At 46.0% G+C, this 20,881-nt stretch overlaps 1 protein-coding gene across 5 annotated transcripts in view; it reads left to right on the forward strand.

Moving 5' to 3' along the window:
• The first annotated feature begins 3,014 nt into the window (after positions 1-3,014).
• IFNAR2 (interferon alpha and beta receptor subunit 2) overlaps positions 3,015-20,881 on the forward strand; it is a 35,082-nt gene continuing 17,215 nt past the window's right edge. The window contains exons 1-5 of one of the 5 annotated variants that reach the window (XM_032396947.1): positions 3,015-3,089; positions 12,524-12,606; positions 13,629-13,670; positions 14,915-15,038; positions 16,410-16,582. In XM_032396947.1, the coding sequence (XP_032252838.1) occupies positions 12,552-12,606; positions 13,629-13,670; positions 14,915-15,038; positions 16,410-16,582 (394 nt within the window). In that variant the 5' untranslated portion in view covers positions 3,015-3,089; positions 12,524-12,551. The other 4 variants (XM_032396948.1, XM_032396951.1, XM_032396949.1 and 1 more) reach the window with 4 other exon arrangements.

Genomic DNA, 20,881 nt, shown 5'->3' on the forward strand with positions numbered 1-20,881 from the left:
TGGGTTCCTGGTGAGAGTCTCTTTCTCTTCTTCTAAGGGCACTAATCCCATCATGAGGGCTCCATAGTTCCTTGCAGTGCGTTCACTCTGGGGGACACTGACTGAATCCTCCCCAGTGAGATCGGGAACCTCGGAAGGCTGCCATACCCAAAGACATAGCTTAGCCAAGGTGCCAAAGGAAATTACCCATCACACATAACACCTTGGAAAATGGTACCACTAGCTGCTGTTCCCCAGCACGCACCAGGACCGAGGGTCAAGTCTGGGCAGTTTGATAGGCTCTCACCAGCCTCCTATGAGCTGCCTGCCCTCTTGGGCCACTCCCCTAGAAGATCAGGGTTTCCTGGGAACCCCGCAGCTCCCCACGCTCATAGTCCTCCCAACGAATGGCTGTGTGACATTGGGAGAGTCAAGGTATGTGAGAAAACGGTGAGGTTGAGGGATTTTTAAAAATGAATCCACATTTGCACAGTAGCTCACTAGATGAGATTCAATAACACTCATGCAAAATTAACTCATTGCCATAGTATTATCTCAATAGACTTTAGGAATCACTTGGTCCATCAGCATGTTCTGGATAAGAAAGATGTTTCAAATCCCCTCACTCTTATTTGTCTTTCCCTTCAAGCACTGGTGGCACCCATTTCTCAAGCAAGCTTGGGCGATGGTCTGGGCTCCACAGGACTGCAGCTGCCCCAGGACTTTGGTACCTTAGTCATAAAGAGCCTGGTAGCGTGAAGGAGGGACAGAGCCAAGCCCTAGAGAATGTTGCTAGTCTAAGAGAGTAAAAGAGGAAGGAAATGACTCATTCTGAGAATCAGAGGTGGGGAACGAAAAGTCATGTGCATATGGCTTAGTGTCGGAGCTGAGGTTGGTGTGAAGGAGGCAAGGCCTCTCTGTCACACTGGGCCAGAAAATGCCAAAATGCCAAGGCTGCAACACCCTGAACTATTAGCAGAGAGATTTTGCAGCTGAGTCGGAAGCCGCAACCCCTCCATGCCCCGTTTCTCTCCACCTGCCTGGGCTGCAGAAGGCAGCTACATGCAGAGGGAGAGAGAAACCAAGTGCGGTCAAACCATGGTTTAGTCAGAGTCTCGGGGTGGGGGTGGGGGAACGTGTGGGGGGGGGGCAGGGATTGGCCCTCACTGTCCTCACAAGTGCAAGTTTGAGCAAGGGCTCATGGCTTATAATGGGCCCAGCCATCAGCAACCTCAGCCAGGACCTACCAAGAGGAAGCTAGAGCTGAACATTTGGCCTCAGAAGTAAACTTGACTAATGACACGTTCATGCTGGAGTTGAGACCAGATCCTGTTCTCCAGGCCCCTGATTTGGTGTTCTTTCCAGTGACCCCCTGGAAGAGTAGAAAGGTGTAGAAGTATGGATCTTATGAAGGGAAGGATCGAGCTCACTAGGACGCTCTTCAGCCCAGAGAAATGCCTTCACTGGGTCACCTCTCATCATGAAGCCTTTGTTCCACGAGGGTATTTCACATCTAGAATGTTCTTTCTCCACAAACCTCCTTCATGACCCTTTCCGCTTATCTCATTAGCAGATTTTGCCGCATACTTCCTATAAAAAGCATACTTCCTACAAAAAGCCACATGTCAGATAAACTCTTAACCTTCTGCCTTCAAATCTGCCCACTCTTTCTGTCTTCCTTTCTCCTTTTACAAAGGACAAAAGGTCCCTGCTCCTATCTAAAACCAGCCCCCTCAGTGTTCTGGATTCCCCTCCCATCTCAAGACTTACTATAAAACTACAATAATCGAGACAGTGTGGTATTGGGGAAAGAATAGACAAATAGATCAATGAAATAGAATAGAGGGCCCAGAAATAGAGCCACACAAATATAGTCACGTGATCTTTGCCAAAGCAGCAGAGAGAGTTCACCGGGGAAAGGACAGTCTTTCCAACAGACGGTGCTGACGCAGCTACATATTCAAAACAAAACAGAAGAACAAAAAAGAAAAGGAAGGAAAAGGAAAAGGAAAAAGAAGCTAGATATAGACCTTGCGCCTTTCACAAAAATTAACTCAAAGTAGATCACAGACCCATATATATGAAATGCAAAACTTTAAAGCTTTTATAAGATAACACAGGAGAAAATTAAATGACCCTGTGTTTGGTAGTAACTTTTAGATACAACACCAAAGACACAATCCACGAAAGAAAAAATCAGTAAGTTGGACTTCATTCAAATAAAAACTTCTGAGCTGTGAAAGACACGATTAAGATAATGTGAAGGCCAGGTACAGATTGGGAGAAATAGAGTTCTGCTATACTATATATAGTATATATACATACTACTATATATGTAGTGTGTATATATATATATATATATGCCGTATATATAGTATATAGTATATATATATACTATATATAGTATTTCTCTTGGAACTATACCAAGCCTTTACAATTCAATGGTGGTTATTTTTATCCCTGTTTATTGATTGGAGAATTAGGATCAGAGCGTTTTATGGAACTCGTAAGTCGGGGAGCCAGGAGAAAACCCATTAGCTCATTCATTCTTTCTTTCTTTCATTCATTCATTCATTCATTCACTCATTCATTCATTCATCGCATTTTTAGAGTGCATGAAAGGTACTCGGCGTGGTTCCAAACGCCACGCTCTGTTCTAGCCCCTGAGGATCCCGCAGTAAACAAAAAGCCCAAACCCCTGGTCCCTTCCCCTACTCGGGAGGGGAGGGTGCGGTGGGAGTGGTGAGAGCCGACTCGATCAACGTCAGTAGAGGAACCAGTCGGTGCTCCGCCCCCGGCCCGCGCCCTGGGTTTCCAACAGCCGCCGGAGGCCGCCGCTCGGCGCGCGCATCCGCATCCCGCCCTGCGTCCACCCGGCGGGAAGGAAGTCCCGCGGCTCGACCCGGGTGTCCTCCCCCGCGGAGTGTGCGGTCCGCCCCGGGGCCCTCGGCCCGCTCCGCCCGCCCGCGCCCGCCGCCAAAGCAGCCGGGGCCGCCCGCAGCGCGCATCCGGGAGGCGGGCGCCCGGGCCGGAGGCGGAGGGGCGGCGGGCGGCGGGCGGCGGCCCGGAGGCTGGCACCCCTGCGGGGAGAGGCGAGGCGACCTGCCGAGGTAAAGGGGCTGGCGGGGGCGGGGAATGGGACCGCTGGTGCGCCTGACCGCTCGGCAAACTCCTCCTCCCGGTAGCAGCTTCCCGGAATCCCCCGCAGGCTCCCCGCCTCCCGTGGACTCCGCCTCCGGCCGCGCGGCTCCCTCCCCGCGGGGCCTCCGCCCCCTTCACTCTCTCTACCCCCCACCCCCTCCTCCCCATTCCCACCCGCGGCCGCTGTGCGGGTCGACCCGGGCGTCCCCCGTTGTCCCCCGCTTGCTCCGCTCCTCGCCGCCCCCGGGAGCTGTCTTTGCACCCCGTTCCCACCAAGGATGCGCGGGACACCCGGGCACTGGCGGCTGCGAGGTGTGAGCCGTTGTGAAGTGTGAGGGTCAAAAGCCTCAAGATCCACTCGGCGTTGCAAAACTGGGTTACCCGCTCGGGCCTCGGGGTCGGGGTCCGCGGCGCGCCCTCCGAGAGAACACCTGGAGTTCCACCAGCCTTTGTGGCCGTGCCGAGAGGGTCCCCGCGGGGCGACGGGGGCTGGGCTGTCCGGCGTCCTTCCAGACCCCTCGCTTGGAAGCTGGGGTGGGGGGAGGGAGAGGAGACAGAGGAGCATCCCTGCGCCGGGGTTGGGCCACAAGGGGAACCCGGTGCCAGTCGATGCTGGAGTTTCGACCGGGAGAAATCAGCCAGTTAAAGCATCAACACACTTAGGTGGTTAGCGGCGGCTTTATTGAGCAACTCTCGGAATCCCGGCTCATTTTTTTCTTATTTATTTATTAGATTTTATTTACCCATTTGACGGGAGAGAGAGAGAGCACAAGCAGGGGGAGCGGCTGGCAGAGGGAGAAGGAGAAGCAGGCTCCCCAGGGAGCAGGGAGCCGGATTCGGGGCTCGATCCCAGGAATCTGGGATCATGACCTGAGCCCAAGGCAGACGCTGAGCCACCCAGGCGCCCCTCATTTTTTTCTTTTAATATTTGTTTGATTTCCTTGCTTTTGTTTGGGAAGAAGTCTAAAAGCTAGTATAACAGGCCAGAGGGGTCAGATCTGAGCCAGACTGAGCAGGGAGGTGCAGAAGCAGGCTCAGGGAACCTGGAGTCCAGCCACGCTCCCCAGGCGTCCTACTGAGCCTGGCCGCTGAGATACTCAGGCCGTGCCCTGTCCCACACCTTGGCAAGGTTTCTAAGTACCCTCCCCTCCTCTCAACTTGCTGTTCACGTTTGGGGAACAAAGCGGTGGAAACAGAGGTCACACCGAAATCTGCCCTAAAGAAAACATCTTTTAAACTCTCCTAGCCGTTTGGGCTTCGTTGATAAGGTTTGACCTGTTTGTTCCAGGAAACGGCTTGAACTTTCAAGTTCTATAGTTCACAAGCTGGCTTTCCATTTTTTTAAAACGTCAAAAATCTGCGTGGCTCTTTTATTCTTACCCAAATTTCCTCTAAAGTTCCTCATGTATTTATTTAAAAGTTAAAATCTCCCTGAAATTTGGTTCCTGTGATTTGACAAACGGTAATTTGTCTAAAAAAAAAAAAAAAAAAAAAATTAAAGGGATGCCTGGGTGGCTCCGTAGGTTAAGCATCTGCCTTTGGCTCAGGTCGTGATCCCAGCATCCTGGGATGGAGCCCCTCATGGGGCTCCTTGCTCAGTGGGGGGCCTGCTTCTCCCTCTCCCTCTCCCTCTGCCTGCAGTTCACCCTGCTTGTGCTCTCTCTCTCTCTGACAAATAAATAAAATCTTAAAAAAACTTAGAACCACAACCCCAGAGATAGTCTTAGAGGTGACACTTTTATTAAAATATATATTTCATCCCTCCCACTTGCACTCAGAGCTGGATTAACTCATTTTCCTGTTATATTTACAAACCTTCAAGCTACTGAAGAATCAATGGCATTTATCTTGTTTGACAGCAGTCATCGTATGTCACCAAAACTAAGATGCCAAGATGCACTTTTATTTTATGTAACCAAGTAAGAAAAACACACATTCTGATTTCAGAGATGTTGTGATATAAGAAAAAAATGTGCATTTTATAATCTGTAAAATGTAATCTGAGCAGAAGCAGAGCCTGACAGTATTTTCCCTGAGGACTCTTCATTCCTTTCAAGAGTGAAACTGGTTGGTATGCAATTCGAGAAGAATAAAGGAAAACTAGTTAGTTGAGAGAGCTGGTGGGCTGAAGTAAGAGTTCTGAGAAGAGGAAAAAAGATACAGAGTAGTTGAGAGCCACTGAACATTTTCTCCAGAGCGAGCAGGAAAATGAGGACACTTAAGTTTCCCCATAAGCCCAAGTACATGGGAGAGAGAATCGTAAGCATTGTTCTTGTTCTTGTTGTTTTAAGTATGAGGTTTTTTTTATATATAGTTAAAATTTGGGGCACCTGGGTGGCTCCGTGTGTTGAGCATCTAACTCTTGGTTTCGGGTCAGGTCCTGATCTCAGGGTTGTGGGATCGAGCCCCGAGTGGGGCTCCGAGCTCAGCACAGAGTCTGCTTGGGATTCTCTCCCTCTTCCTCTCCCTTGCCCCCTCCCTCTCTCTCAAATAAATAAATAACATCTTTAAATATATTTAAAATTTTAGTGTACCCCCCCACCAGAAACCATACTGGTGAGTCAACAACAATCTTAAAAAGGCTCCCTAATAAACAGGACCTTGGCATACTTGACTTTCTCCTTCTCTGACAAAGGGGCAGTAGTCAGAGGCCATGAGATGGGGAAGTCAGCTGGGCGAGTGGGAGCAGAGACAGCCAGTGCCAGAACCAGGAGAACCAGCCAGAGGCCCAGTGGTTGACCCTCCCTCACCTCTCCACCAGAGGCAGGGAACAACATCTTCCAGGAGAAAGCAGGGCCCAGGTATCCTGACATCTGGCTCTCCCTTGACTGAGCTCCCCCCATCCCAGAGCCAGTCCTTCAGGCTCAGGAAACTGCCCAGTCTTTACAGAACAAACTGGAATCAGGTGTGGAAGTTAAGGAGGCAAGGAGGTTAAGATTTCACTCCACTGTATCACAGTAACAGATGACAAAGCCATCCAAGTACCAGCAAGGTGACCAGAAGTAGTTGGGGGGGGGGGGGGGGTAGGGAGGAGGAAAGGAAGAGAAAAAAAATGACATAGCTTGAAAGGAGTCTTACTAAAAAAATCATATGACTCCTGGGTTAGGAGAAAATTTCTTCCAATAGCCTTATATCCTACAACTTGATAAAAATACGAGTTCAATAGAATAAACTCAAAGACGAGACTGTTTTAAAAGTGGGATGGAACAGGAGATTGCAGACTTAACAGGGTAAATTGAGCACCATGGGAACATAATCACAGAAGTCAGAAGTAAGAATAGATGCTGCTGAAAGTAAAAGCATTTTTAATAGAGAAAAGGTTTGATTCAAGCCAGTGAATGCAAATGAAAAGAAAGATCAAGTTAATTAGGAAGAATCTGATGTGGAAAATAAACAAAGCACGACCAAGCATTAGGATAATTGGGATCCCTGAGATACAGAAACCAACAAATGGGACAGAAAATGCATGTAAAGGTAAGAGAAAAGAAAATTTCTTGAAATGAAGAAAAAATGGTCTCTAGGCCAAAAGAACATTTTCCAGGAAATTGCCACCTTCCAGGAGATTTTCCTCTGGGAATGCCAGCCGCAAGATACCTAAAACGATTTAAAAAAATTTTTTAAAGGAAAGAATTATTTAGGAATCTAAGAAGAAAAAGTAAACAAAAGAGGGGCAAACCAAATCAAGCTGGCCTCGGACTCTCTAGTGCTTAAATGCCAGAGTATGGGGGTGCTGAGAAGTGTTCCCAGTGGAGGACCCTGTCCCCAGGAGGGCATTTTATCCAGCTAAGATGTCATTCGAGGTAAAAGTCAATTGGCAGACCTTCTCAAATATGAAAGAGCCAAGGGAATTCAAGACCCAATGAGCCCTCTTTGGGGAAAAACTGCTGGATTAGAAAAATCCAGCAAATTAGCAAATTAAGAGAGAAATCAAAATAAAGAACCCAAGCATAGAGAACTCATGCTCGAAAGGATTGTTGGTGACTATTGATCGAAATGTAGAATTAATGCCAGACAGCTTTGGAATTGTAGGTAGAATAAAATGTGATTATTATATCAATCTAGACACGAAAAACAATAAAGCAAAAAAAAAAAGAAAGAAGGAGGTAGGGAGGAAGATGGGAGGAAAAGGAGAAGAGTAAATTTCTCTAGTTTGAAAGCATGGATCAATAAATATGGTTTAATAGTAAAAGATGCTGTGAACATATAATCCCCCAACTTCCTAATGTCTTCTTCCATAACTTTTTTTTTTTTAAACATTAGTAGGCTATCTTAAGAAGTTATTCTTTCCTAAAGAGAAAAATAATTCAAGTTGCAACAATTCCTTCAGGTTTTTTTTTACCCCAAGTACAGTTAAACTTAGACAGAAATGCTGTCTGTGTGTGTGTGTGTACGTGCATGCATGTGCATGCATGCATGTACATAGAAAGATCTCTGGGATTATGTTCACCTGTTAATGATGGAAATATCTGGATGCTGGAATTTGCACTTTTATACATTCTTAATTTTTTTAATGAGCACACAAAAGAAGTGCTACAGAAACAAGAAAAACATTTGAAACATCAACTAAAAACAAACATGCCAAGATATTAACAATGGTTGATGCTGGGCGGCAGAAATAAGGATGCTTGTTGCTTTCTTCTTTCTACTTTTTTGTATTTTTTTTCTAATTTCCGGGGGGGGGGATTACATAATTGCATTTGTGTAGTATTTCTGAATCCAGTCCATTCATTACTCATTGGCGACCAAAGAGAGACCCTTATGTTCTCCACTAGGAGACTGGGAGGCAGGCTCCCTGAAGGCTGTCTGTCTGTTTAGGAGGAGTTGGAATTCAGGCAAGAATCACTTCACCCCATAGGGTCCAATTGAGCGGGGTCCTGAAAATCAGCCGTGTTGAGGGATCAGAGACAAGGGTCGCTCCAGGAGGAACGGGGAGGAGAGCCAGAGCTGGGTGAGAGGCACCCCGAGCTGGGCGCCTGTGCAGGGCAGTGGCTCCTGGGAAAGCTGGGGAGGCTGAGGACAGCCTTGAATTCAACCCAGGGCGCTTGATGCCTTATTAGCTGACAGTGAGCCACAGACCGTGCGGGGCCCGGAGCAAAACAGAAATGCAGAACCCCCATGTTTACAGAGCAAGAGGTACAACTGAAGGCCCTAAAGTATAAAACTTTTTCTTTTCTTCCATTGTCTCTGTCTCTCAACTTGTCACTTTCATATTTACCGTTTAATGTCGTCCTGAGTAAAAAAAAAAAAAAATTACATTAATAGGAATTTCCCCCATTCTACTTTATATTGTGCAAAACCACATCTAAGAGCATTTCATTCGCATGGGGGAATCATTGAATTACACAATTGGCATCTCAGGGAACATTTGGAGAGGGCACCTCGAACTAGCCAGAAGAGACAAATGCAGGCCAAACTCAGGAAGGAGAAGGGGGTTCTCCAGGCACACAGCCCCAGAAACATTCCCTTATGCCCAGGGGTATGGTAGGGGCCAGTGCAGCTCCCCGCAGGTGCCCAATGCCACTCCGCCCCTTGCGACTCTGGGCACATGTGCCTTAGGGCCTGAGGGATGCTGGGATCCCCCTCCTGCTAGCCGCCCTGCACCCCAGTTTGGGGTGGGCTCTGGGGAAGTCCAGCCCTGAATCCCTCCTGCCCAAGGACCTGCTGTCTCAACCCACTGCATACTAGCAATGTCCAAAGGTCTTTAAACCTCTGCCCTTGGACATGCTAGGTACCTGGATCAAGGCTGACCTAGATGCCCACCCCCACCAGTCCAGCTAGCTGCCCCCCCTGGGTGAGGCAGGGCATGGCCAGCCTGGGGGAAGGGCAGCTGGCCCCCTCCTGTCTAACACACCAGGAGGGCATCCAGGCAACACGATGTGACCCAGCTGCCGTCCCCACACCAAGTTCATCAGGGTAGAGAGAGAGGCCAGACAGGGCCTGGTACCCCATCCCGCAGGGGAAGGGGGGCGAGACCAAGTGTGAGCTGAGGCTACCAGCTCACCGTGTGTCCCGCTGTCCCATCAGACTTCACTAACAAAACACAAGTTCAAACATAAAATTATTAAGAATTTCAGGACAGCCATGGTAGAGCAGTAAAGTGAGTGGATCCCTTCTGCTTGCGAGACCCAGGACGGGGTGGTGGGGGAGGAGCGAAGCCAGCCCTGGCTGGCTAGGAGATGAGAATGACAATAGCTATGCTTTAGGAAGGCTGATTGGTAATCAGGGAGAGTTTCCAGGCGCTTCATTAAACAATTCCAGGCAGGACGCTGAGACAAGAAATTAGATTTTCCAAACAACCAGGAATCTAGTTATTAGACATTGGGTTGGAAGTGGGGTATGGGTCATCAGGAACAAAGAAGCAGAGGAGACATCCCCTGGCCCATACAGGGTGAGAGACTTATAATTGTGTAATTTTGTGTGTGTGTCCGCCGTGGAAGAAACCAAGTGTTCTATAGATGCAGAACAAAGGTGAAGATGTACCACCATCAGGAAAAGACAGAGGGGTGAGGGGCCACAGGGCAGATGGTCAAGTGCAAGGGAGTGTCTCTCCCCACCCCTCCATGTGGCATTCTACACTCTAGATGTGCCCAGCATCTTAGGGAATGTCCACAACCATGCAGGCCCTCTGCTGGGGAGTAATGGTGGTAGACAAGGTCACACGTCACAACGATCTCTATAGATGTTCTAAATGGGCACAGTATAGTGGGGTAATTTATAGGCAGAGGTGCCTGGACATCTCGTGGGTGGTGGAGTCTTCAGCAGGGACAGCAGTTTTAACCTGGAATGTCTTGGATTTCTCCAGGAGAGCACCTTGGGTGGGACCTGTTACCCTGATAATCAAGAGGACTTGCTTAATTTGTTTTGAGCTCGAACTCAAGTCTGCTGCTTTGTGGTCCTTTTCAGTTTTCACTTGGGGCTTGATGCTGCTACATTGTTTGGGGGGGACAGAACACCCAGAATCGATAGGACCCAGTTGCTTGGGTGGAGACAAAAGCCCCAAGGCAGAGAAGGAACAAGGCCCATTGGGGGGCAGGGGGGGAGAGGGCTCCATAAAATTCACGAAGAATTCCTCACCGTAGAGTGAGGAACGCTTTTGGACTATGACTCAAAATGCAGATGCCAAGAAAGAAAATAGCTTTAAATCTAAAAACATAGAACTCAGAAACTAATGCATGAATTTTTTCTTTTTTTTTTTAAAGCCAGCATGAGGGACACGTCGGTGGCTCAGTTGGCTAATCATCTGCCTTCAGCTCGGGTCATGATCCCAGGTTCTTGGGATCAAGTCCCTATATATAGGGCTCCTTGCTCAGCGGGGAGTCTGCTTCTCCCTCTGCCTGCCGCTCCCCCTGTTTGTGTTCTCTGTCTCTGACAAATAAATAAAATCTTAAAAAAAAAAAAAAAAGAATCAGTTTTCTGATTCATATTTTTAAAAAAATAAAAAATAAAATAAAATAAAAAAATAAAACCAGCATGAGCAAATCAAAGGGCAGGTTGACAACAGAGGGGGAAAAGATGTGATTTGTATCATAGACAAAGGGCCAGTTTCGCTCATATTTAAAAAGTTCCTGCAGACAAACCAATAAGAAAAAAAAGCTTCAACTCAGTAGAAAAATGAGCAAAGGTACAAACAGTTAACAAGAAAGGAAATGCAAGTGACTCTTACATGTATGAAAACAGACACTAACTCAGAATAAGAGAAATATAAATTTGTATTAGTCTGAAGAACATTTTTTATTTATGAATTTGATTTTAAAAAGTCCAAGAGCGGGGCACCTGGGTGGCTCAGTCGGTTAAGCATCTGCCTTCGGCTCAGGTCATGATCCCAGGGTCCTGGGATCGAGCTCCGCATCGGGCTCCCTGCTCAGTGGGGAGTCTCCTTCTCCCTCTCCTTCTGCCCCTCCCCCTGCTCATGCTCTCTCTCAAATAAATAATCTTAAAAAGAATAAAATAAATAAAAAATCCAAGAGCTTGATGGCAGCCTCTGTGAAGAGCTTGTGGCGGAAGGAAAAATTCTCACATATCACAGGTAGTAGTGCACGTCATACAGCCACCAGGGCAAGAGAGTGGCCGTTTCTATTCAAATTACAAGTGCAGAGCCCCTCTGTGTCAGGTGTCTTCCATCTACCCCTCCAGACCCAGCCTCCCCACTGCCACCCCTTACTTTGCTCTGGGATCCTGTCTTGTTAGGGTGCAGCTACCAGCGCCCTGGTCCTATGACTTCTGATTGGGATCAGCCAGTGATGAGCCCCAAGTAAGAGAAGGGAAGAAAGACAGTGAAGGGTATTTACCCTCCCATCCCCTGCCACTTCCCTGCACTATCCTTTTGGGCTCCCACAGGATTTTCTCCTACCAAATTCCAGCACCTTCCCTTTGCCCAAGCCCAGGATGGTAACGGCCCCACTGTTATTAGCTCCAGGTACTATCTTCTTCCTTATTGTTTGCCTACATCCTGCTCACACATTTGTAAATAGTCCCCTGATTAAAGTCTTTCTCAAAATATCCTAATTCAAGTATCTTTTTCTTGCTGAGACCCTGAGTGGTATGACCTTTTGCCTGCAATCCTACTTCTGGAAAGTTTTTCTACGCTTAGACTTGCACACATGCAGAATGACGCGTGTCCAAGATAATCCATTGCAGAAAAGACTGGAAGCAACTCAGACATCTATCATGGGGCCTGATTACCTAAATGGTAGTGTGTCCATAGAGTAGACCTCGCCACTGCTTTTTAAAAAAACAAGGAAATGCTCTTGGGTGCTGATGTCAAAAGATCTCCCAAATATATATCGTCAAGTAGAAAAAGCAGGAGTAGGACAGGGAATGTATATCTTATCTCTTGTGTTAAAAAAGGGGGAGAAATGATATATATTTGGTTTTGCTTGTGCTTAAAGATATTCTGAAGGACTCACCAAAGAATGAATAAAAGTAGTTTTCTGAAGGAAGCAAGACCCTTTGCTATTTACTTTTGTGTGTTTTTGGAAACAGATAACTCTGTCGCCTATTCCAAAGTTAAATTTAAAACTTCTCCCTGGGGGCTCCTGGGTGGCTCAGTTGGTTAAGCGTCTGCCTTGGATCCCAGGGTTCTGGGATCGAGCCCCGCATCAGGCTCCCTGCTCAGCGGGAAGCCTGCTTGTCCCCCTCCCCTCTGCTCGTGCTCTTTCTTGCTATCTCTCTCTCTCTCAAACAAATAAATAAAATCTTAAAAATAAAAATAAAATAAATAAATAAAACTTCTCCCTGACTAGACAGGAAATTGGTCCCAGGTCCGGCTCCCAGGAGGGCAAAGGAATCCTAGAAGTGGAAACACCCTGCTCCTTTCTTGTTGTCCTGTCTTCGTCCACTTTTATCTTTGTCACTTAATTACATGCTTCAGCATTGGGATCACCTAATATCGATTTCCTTTCAGATGTGAAAGTAAAGACTTAATAACCAAGATGCTTTGGAGCCAGAATGCTTCCCCGATTAGATCACGGAATCTGTGTCTCGTGGGTAAGTGTTACTTTTGTCGGAGCTCTTGTAGGAGCAAGCCAGCCAAGTCGCCATCACCTGGAGTCCTATTGGGTAGTAGCAAATGGATGTCCCTGACTAGGGGCCCAACATCAGCCTGTCCAATGCCAAGAGCCAAATGGAATGTAGATAGGAAACCTGCACTGAGGGTCTGGAGTTTCCGCCCTACTATTAATTTTAGGAAGACAAACAAACAAGAATGACTCCATAATGATGGAGAGTATCCTCCAAGACACTTTGAAGAGGAATTTCTCTTAATACCCTCATTCTAATCCAGGGCAGAGTTTCTCACTCTACTCCCCTACTTAGGAAGAGGCCAAACCCCTTATCTCCCACCGCTTCACCAGACTGAAAAGTCGGCCCTGAACTTTGGTTTCTGGGCTTCATTTATTCTTGACTTTTTTCCTGTAGTCCTATGCCGCTTTTTCTCTACCTTTCTTTTGATTCTATTTCAGTGTCCCTGAGTCATCTGTTCCATAGTTTACCAGTAAGGGATCCATGAGGGGGACACTTCTCCCCTATGCAGGGCTGCCCATGCCTGTAACCGCTCCCTTCCCAAGTCACTGTGACAGCCAGAAAGCTAAGGAGAGTCCCCAGTTCCCATCACCAGCGATTTTCTTCCTACACCCCCCTTGACAAATGTCTTAACCTTTAAAGTGTATTAACTGACAATATGCATATTCATATTCTGAGACTTTTTCCAGACACATAGCTAGCTGCTTCTCGGGGCTCTCTCCCAACCCATCAGCCCTGTTATTCACAGCAACCCCTAGATAGATCTCATTTTGGATTCAATCAAGTTGAAACCCATGGACCATGTGCTGATGATACCCACATCAATCCTCCAAGAACCATTTGCTTGAGCATTTTTTTTTTTTTAGCACAAGGAAGTCTCAATCCAACGTCAAGACATGTATGAAAGAATGCCAGACTCAGAGCGAGAATTACAAATTGAGGCTGGAGAGAGTATTTTTGCTTGTCTCATATATTTTTCTTCTTCCTAGTGTGTATCAGCCTTGTGTTTGGTGTGTTATCTTCGTTGCCTGGTAAGAGATTTTCTTGGCTTGAGTGAATTTTGTGGAAGGGCCAGAGTACTGGGGCAACCGTTCAGAAGTCTAAAATGTGGGGAATTTGATTTCTGATCCCAGATGTGTTGCCAATTTTGTTTGAATCCTTTTTCTTAGATTTTCTCAAATACTCTCTTTTTTTCCCTCTGTCAAAGGAGCGAAATTTAGCCAAATTTGCACATTTGTCTCTCAAAACTCTTATAAGAAATTAATACCAAAAAGAAAAAAGAGAGAAAGAAAACACCAGAAGTCATTTTAAAACTCCTTAAAAGAATATTCAATTTCAAACCCCGTAATCGAAGAATGAGGGGGCACAGACTATGTCAAACAGAAAGCGATCCAGAAATAATTTCCCCTTAATTTGCATTCTTCCACGTGCTCTCTGGTACCTGGTGCCAGATAAAGGAAAATACTCTTTTTAAACCAAACATCTTGCCTACATCTGTAAATCTGTCTGCATAATCTCACTCTGCATTAACTCTATATCCAACCTTGTGATGAGCACAGGGGATGAAGAGTTCACAGCCAAGAAGCAAAGTCCTAGGTCCGAACCACAGGCAACTTAAAGGATCATAAAAATTGAATTTGAAAAAAAAGAAAGAAAAGACCTGAATATGAACGGGATTTGACCACTATAGTTTTCGTATCTCACTTGCCGCCGCCTCTTCCCAGCTACATAACATTATGTAACTCAACTTCTCAGTTTCACGGTCTGTAGAATGGGTCTCTTCCTAGGACCGACTTCAGCATTGTTGCTCAGATTAAGTGCCTGGAAAGGGCCAGTCTGGACATGCATTATCTGTCCCTTCCTTCCGTAACCAGGGAATAAATGCAATGGGAAGTTTAGCAGAGGGAAAGCAGGTGGTGGGCCGAGCCACTTAGGGGGACTATAGGAGGAGTTGGAGTTGAGTTGAGAGAATGAGGTGGACACGGATCCTTTTGATCCGATGAACCACTGAGAGTCCATGATAACTGAGGGAGGCCAAATCTTGTTTCCACAGTGCTGAGTTCTGGTTCCTAAGCTTGCCTGCCCTAACGATGTGTTGCTCATGAATTAGTTATGTTACTTCATTTCTTGTGTCCACTAGAACCATGTCCTTCCCGTGTTCCCAAGACCCTGGGGTTTCTCTGCTGGGCGTGTGGGCTCCAGATCCCAAGGGACCGATTGGACAACCCTGGGTTCCAGATTTCAGTGTTTCTTTTTTCTCTCCTGTTTCCTTTAGATTTATCAGATAAATCTTGCACTTTCAAGGTGACGTTACACAATTTCCGGGTCATCTTATCATGGGAATTAAAAAACCATTCCATTGTACCAGATCACTATACATTACAGTACACAGTTATAAGGTTGGTTTGACATTTCATTTTTTTCTTGTTAAATATATTCGCTTTCTATTAATTGGGGAGTGGGGAAGGGTCGTGATCTTCCTTGTGTTAGAGCTCCTCTCTTCTCTCCCTCTCTCTCTCTGTTCTGAGTTCAGAGCTTTAAAAGTCCAAGTCCACTTTTAATTGAATTGAGTACTTTAACAACCTCAAACTGGTTTTGACAAAGCTTGTATTTATAATCATTTCTATGGGTCAGAGCTGCAGAAGCAAAATAATTACTATGAATGGTTTTCACAATTATTTCTCTCAGTCAGTCAGTCTGGACATTTAAAGCACAGTTTTTCAAGAAATAAATAAATGAATAAATGCACTGTTTTCTGAGGACAGGAGTCCAAAAATCTGGTGACCATATTGATGTTAGGTTCGCTTTTCTTTATTCAGGGAGCCGTGTGGCACATCAGAAAGCTGCCTGGCCGAGACCAGGAGAGGCCCAGGTCCACAGTCTGGCTTGATCACTGATTGGCCGTTACCTTGGGGCACAGAGCTCAGCTTCTCTGATCCGAGTGTCCTACTTAGGGGTGCCTGCAAAGATGAATGACATAATGGATGGAACCCTCAATGGCTCTCTTCTTCCGATGTCTAATGTCACCCTTCTAAGTTGTTACTTTGATCCAGTTGGCCCTCCAAGTGTTCTTTTGTTTGCTGTTTATTTGGCTAATAGCTGTTACTACCATTGACTGACCCAGTAGAAGGCCTCTTGCAAGTTTCTCTGGTGCCTGCCAAAGTCTTAGTTTCTCTCTGTGTTAGGCAGTCACATGTATCACCCACTTACCTTTCTGAAGCTCAAGAAATCAGATGTCTCTGTTGTCCCTACATAGCACAGGCTGACTTGGGACTGGACCATGTGATCCTCAGCTGGCGAGAGGGTTTCGGGGAGGACACTCATGATTGTTCTGTGGGGACTGGGAAATCTGGGGCCTTTACCACAAAAGCGTAAGGTTTGCTCATTCATTCATCCAGCAGATATTTACTGAGCACCTACTGCATGCCAGGGGTCGAACCATGAACCAAAGTCCTTGACCTCCTGCGGCCTAGAGCAGATATTCTGAAAGGAGGCAGAGATACCAATAAACAAATAAAGATATAATGTGGTAGGTGCTGGTAAACAGTGTGCAGAAAAATAAAGACAGACAAGAGGGATTAGGAGAGAAAGGGGGAACACGATGGGGTAAGGTGTATTTCCATTTTAAATAAAGTGGTTAGGGAAGATGACGTGATACAGGGATATTTGGGCAGAGCCATGAAGAAATGAAGAAGCTGGGCATGCAGTTAGTGGATTCTCATCATATAAATGCTGAAGTTTTCCTTTTATCATTTCTTTTCCTTTCAAAGTAGACCAGACCATGTGAAGATTGTGGAGCACTGTTCAAATATCACAGCATCATTCTGTGACCTAACAGATTTGTGGGAGGTCCTGCCCGAGACGTACGCCGTCACAGTTGATGGATTCAGAGGGAACACAACGCTGGTCACGTGTTTCATCGATTTCTTCCTGGCAACACACAGTGAGTGGATCTCTGTTTATCATCGTCATCAGCAGCAGCAGCAGCATCAAGTTCATCAGTATTTGCTTTGCCATGAAATAGAAAGGTCTGCAAAGGGTGTCTCGGACTCAGGGCTAGGTGCACCGCCTGACCCTGCCACTTTCCTAGCTCTGAAGTATTTACTTTGCTTCTCTGAGCCTCAGTCTTCTTATCCAAAAGGTGGGATGATGGTCTGTACTTTGCAGAGGATTCCTCTATGCCTGAGTGAGGCAGGTATCCCGGCAGCAGTGGCCACTACTTTCTGGTATATTTCAGAAGCTGATAGGAAGTAGATAGTGAGGTCCAGATGGCCTGTATCTGAGCTGTCACAACTCTTTGGGCCAGTGTTTTCCTTAATACTGCAACCCCTCCCCCGGACCATAACCCAGTAGCTCTTATCTATGTCAGTTCCCAGACCCAGAGAAGACCAGAGCCCAAGAGTGGATCTGCCTCTCTCTTCTTTCCCTGTGACTGGAGTCAGGTCCCTACGGCACTTGCCTTAACATTCCCGGTGTCAGTGGTCCTCAGCCAGACTCCAGCACTTCTTCAGTGTCTTAATGTGCAACCTGTTTCCAAGAGAAAGATTCTGTTTCAGCTCCCTGTTAAAGGCTGTGTGCGTGTGCACTCACACATATGTGCTTATTAGCAAAGTGATAATGACCGAATCCCACTGTCACAAACAACCTAGATAGGAGATTCACTGGAATTGTGTGTATATGTTTATGTGTGTGTAGAAATGTACATATCTGTGTGTGTATAAAAAAAAGAAAAGAAAGAAAAGCACAACTTCTAGATCATGGTATTCAGACTATTGCAGAAACGATATTAAAGTCAGAAAGATGTCATTTTTCAAGACTGAAGATGGTAAATATGAGGGCTCTGGCGGGGGGAAGATGGCAGACGAGTAGGGGACCCTATTTCACTGGTCCCCGGAATTGAGCTGAATATCTACCAGACCACTCTGAGCACCCACGAAACCAGCCTGAGATGTAAGAAGATCTGGATCTCTACAAACAGAATATCGCAGGCGGTTGGTTTCAGGGTACGAAGCGGGGAGTCGTGATTCTGCGGGCAGATATCGGAGGATAAACGGCAGCGGGAGGCTGCCTGGCCGTGGGGATCCTACACCGCTGGTGAGTGACAGCCTCACGGGCTGCAGATGGGCACAGACTCACAGACCGGTAGCGGCGGGGGGAAAGGACTTTAGGGCAGTCCCCAGGACAGAACCCCAAGCGGCGGAGTCGCGCGCGCATGAATTGGGAGCGGCTGGCGGTTTTAGAAGCACAAAGGGCAGAGATGTGCCCAACCTGGAGGCAGGACTGGGGGCACTGCGGAGGGGCGCACAACCCAGGCTGCTGCAGTTTATAGCAGCACGGACAGAAACGGAGATGGTGTGGCCTGGAGAGCTCACTGAAGAACAGACTGCGGTCTCTCTGCTCTGAGGCAGAAGGTTGCAAACGGTCCCTTCTGCTCTGACTCACGGAAGAGACGCGGAAAGCCGCCAGGGAAAGGCGCCAGAGAACAAAAGCCCCAAAGACTGATTCCCACTGAGCCCATCCCCCACCACAGGGGCGCAGGGCAACTCCGCCCAAACAGGGTTGCCTGAGTAACAGCGTGGCAGGCCCTCCCCCAGAAGACAGCCTGGGAAAACAAGAGGCCAGCAACCCTAAGATCCCAAGAAAACCGGTGCATCTTGCTTGGGTTCTGGTCAATAATTTGGACTCTATACATTCCCTCAAACATCCATCAACAGAATGACTAGGAGGAGGAGCCCCCAAAATAGAAAAGACTCAGAGATTATGACTTACGCTGCAGATTTACAAATGGATGCAGATATAACCAAGATGTCGGAGATGGAATTCAGGCTAGCAATTGTGAAGACAATGGCTAGAATGGAGAAATCAGTTAATGGTAACATAGAGTCTCTAAGGGCATAAATAAAAGGTGAATTGGCAGAACTTAAAAATGCTATCAATGAGATCCAATCCAATCTAGATAATCTAACAGCTAGGGTAACTGAGGCAGAAGAGAGAATAAGCTACCTGGAAGACAATATAATAGATAAAAAGGGAAAAGAGGAGGCCAGGGGAAAACAACTCAGAATCCATGAAAATAGAATCAGAGAAATAAGTGACACCATGAAGCGTTCCAGTGTCAGAATAATTGGAATCCTGGAGGGAGTGGAGAGAGAGAGAGGACTAGAAGATGTATTTGAGCAAATCGTAGCTGAGAACTTCCCTAATCTGGGGAATGAAACAAACATTCGAGTCCTAGAGGCAGAGAGGACCCCTCCTAAGAACAAGGAAAACAGGCCAACACCCCGACATGTAATAGTAAAACTTGCAAATCTTAGAACCAAGGAAACCATCTTAAGGGCAGTTAGGGGGAAGAGATTCCTTACGTACAGAGGGAGGAACATCAGAATAACGTCAGACCTATCCACAGAGACCTGGCAAGCCAGAAAGGCCTGGCAAGACATATTCAGGGTACTAAATGAGAAGAACATGCAGCCAAGAATACTTTATCCGGCAAGGCTTTCATTTAGAATGGATGGAGAGATGCAGAGCTTCCAGGACCGCCAGAAACTGAAAGAATATGTGATCACTAAGCCGGCCCTGCAAGAAATATTAAGGGGGAGTTCTATAAAAGGAGAAAGACCCCAAGAGTGATATACAACAGAAATTTACAGGGACAATCTATAAGAACAACGTCTTCACAGGCAACATGATGACAATTAATTCATATCTTTCAATAATCACTCTCAACGTGAATGGCCTAAATGCTCCCATAAAACGGCACAGGGTTGCAGATTGGATAAAAAGACAGGACCCATCCATATGCTGTCTACAAGAGACTCATTTTGAACCTAAAGATACATCCAGACTGAAAGTGAAGGGATGGAGATCCATCTTCCATGCTAGCGGACCTCAAAAGAAAGCTGGAGTAGCAATTCTTATATCACACAAATTAGATTTTAAACTAAATTCTGTAATAAGAGACACAGAAGGACACTATATCATTCTTAAAGGGTCTATCCAACAAGAAGATCTAACAATTGTAAATATCTATGCCCCCAACATGGGAGCAGCCATCTACATAAGCCAACTGTTAACCAAAATAAAGAGTCATATTGATAACAATACGTTAATTGTAGGAGACCTCAATACTCCACTCTCAGCAATGGACAGATCATCTAAGCAGAAAATCAACAAGGAAACAAGAGCTTTGAATGATACATTGGACCAGCTGGACCTCATAGATATTTACAGAACATTCCACCCTAAAACAACAGAATACTCATTCTTCTCGAGCGCACATGGAACTTTCTCCAGAATAGACCATATACTGGGTCACAAATCAGGTCTCAACCGATACCTAAAGATTGAGATTATTCCCTGCATATTCTCAGACCACAATGCTCTAAAACTGGAACTCAATCACAAGAAAAAATTTGGCAGAAATTCAAACACTTGGAAGCTAAAGACCACTCTGCTCAAGAATGTTTGGGTCAACCAAGAAATCAAAGAAGAACTTAAACAATTCATGGAAATCAATGAGAATGAAAACACATTGGTCCAAAACCTATGGGCTACTGCAAAGGCGGTCCTAAGGGGGAAATACATAGCCATCCAAGCCTCACTCAAAAAAATAGAAAAATCCCGAATTCACCAACTAACTCTACACCTTAAAGAACTAGAGAAAAAGCAACAAACAACACCTAAGCCACGCATTAGGAGAGAAATAATTAAAATTAGAGCAGAAATCAATGAATTAGAAACCAGAAACACAGTAGATCAGATCAATGAAACTAGAAGTTGGTTCTTTGAAAGAATTAATAAGATCGATAAACCACTGGCCAGACTTATCCAAAAGAAAAGAGAAAGGACCCAAATTAATAAAATTAGGAATGAAAGGGGAGAGATCACGGCTAACACCAAGGAAATAGAAACAATTATTAGAAATTATTATCAACAACTATATGCCAATAAACTGAGCAATCTGGATGAAATGGAGGACTTCCTGGAAACCTATAAGCTGCCAAGACTGAAACAGGAAGAAATTGACAACCTGAATAGGCCAATAACCAGTAACGAGATTGAAGCAATGATCAAAAACCTCCCCAAAAACAAGAGTCCAGAACCTGATGGATTCCCTGGGGAATCCTACCAAACATTCAAAGAAGAAATAATACCTATTCTACTGAAGCTGTTTCAAAAAATAGAAACAGAAGGAAAACTTCCAAACTCATTCTATGAGGCCAGCATTACTTTAATCCCCAAA

This window comes from Phoca vitulina, unplaced genomic scaffold (assembly GCF_004348235.1).
Source record: "Phoca vitulina isolate PV1807 unplaced genomic scaffold, GSC_HSeal_1.0 scaffold95, whole genome shotgun sequence".
Lineage (NCBI taxonomy): Eukaryota > Metazoa > Chordata > Mammalia > Carnivora > Phocidae > Phoca > Phoca vitulina.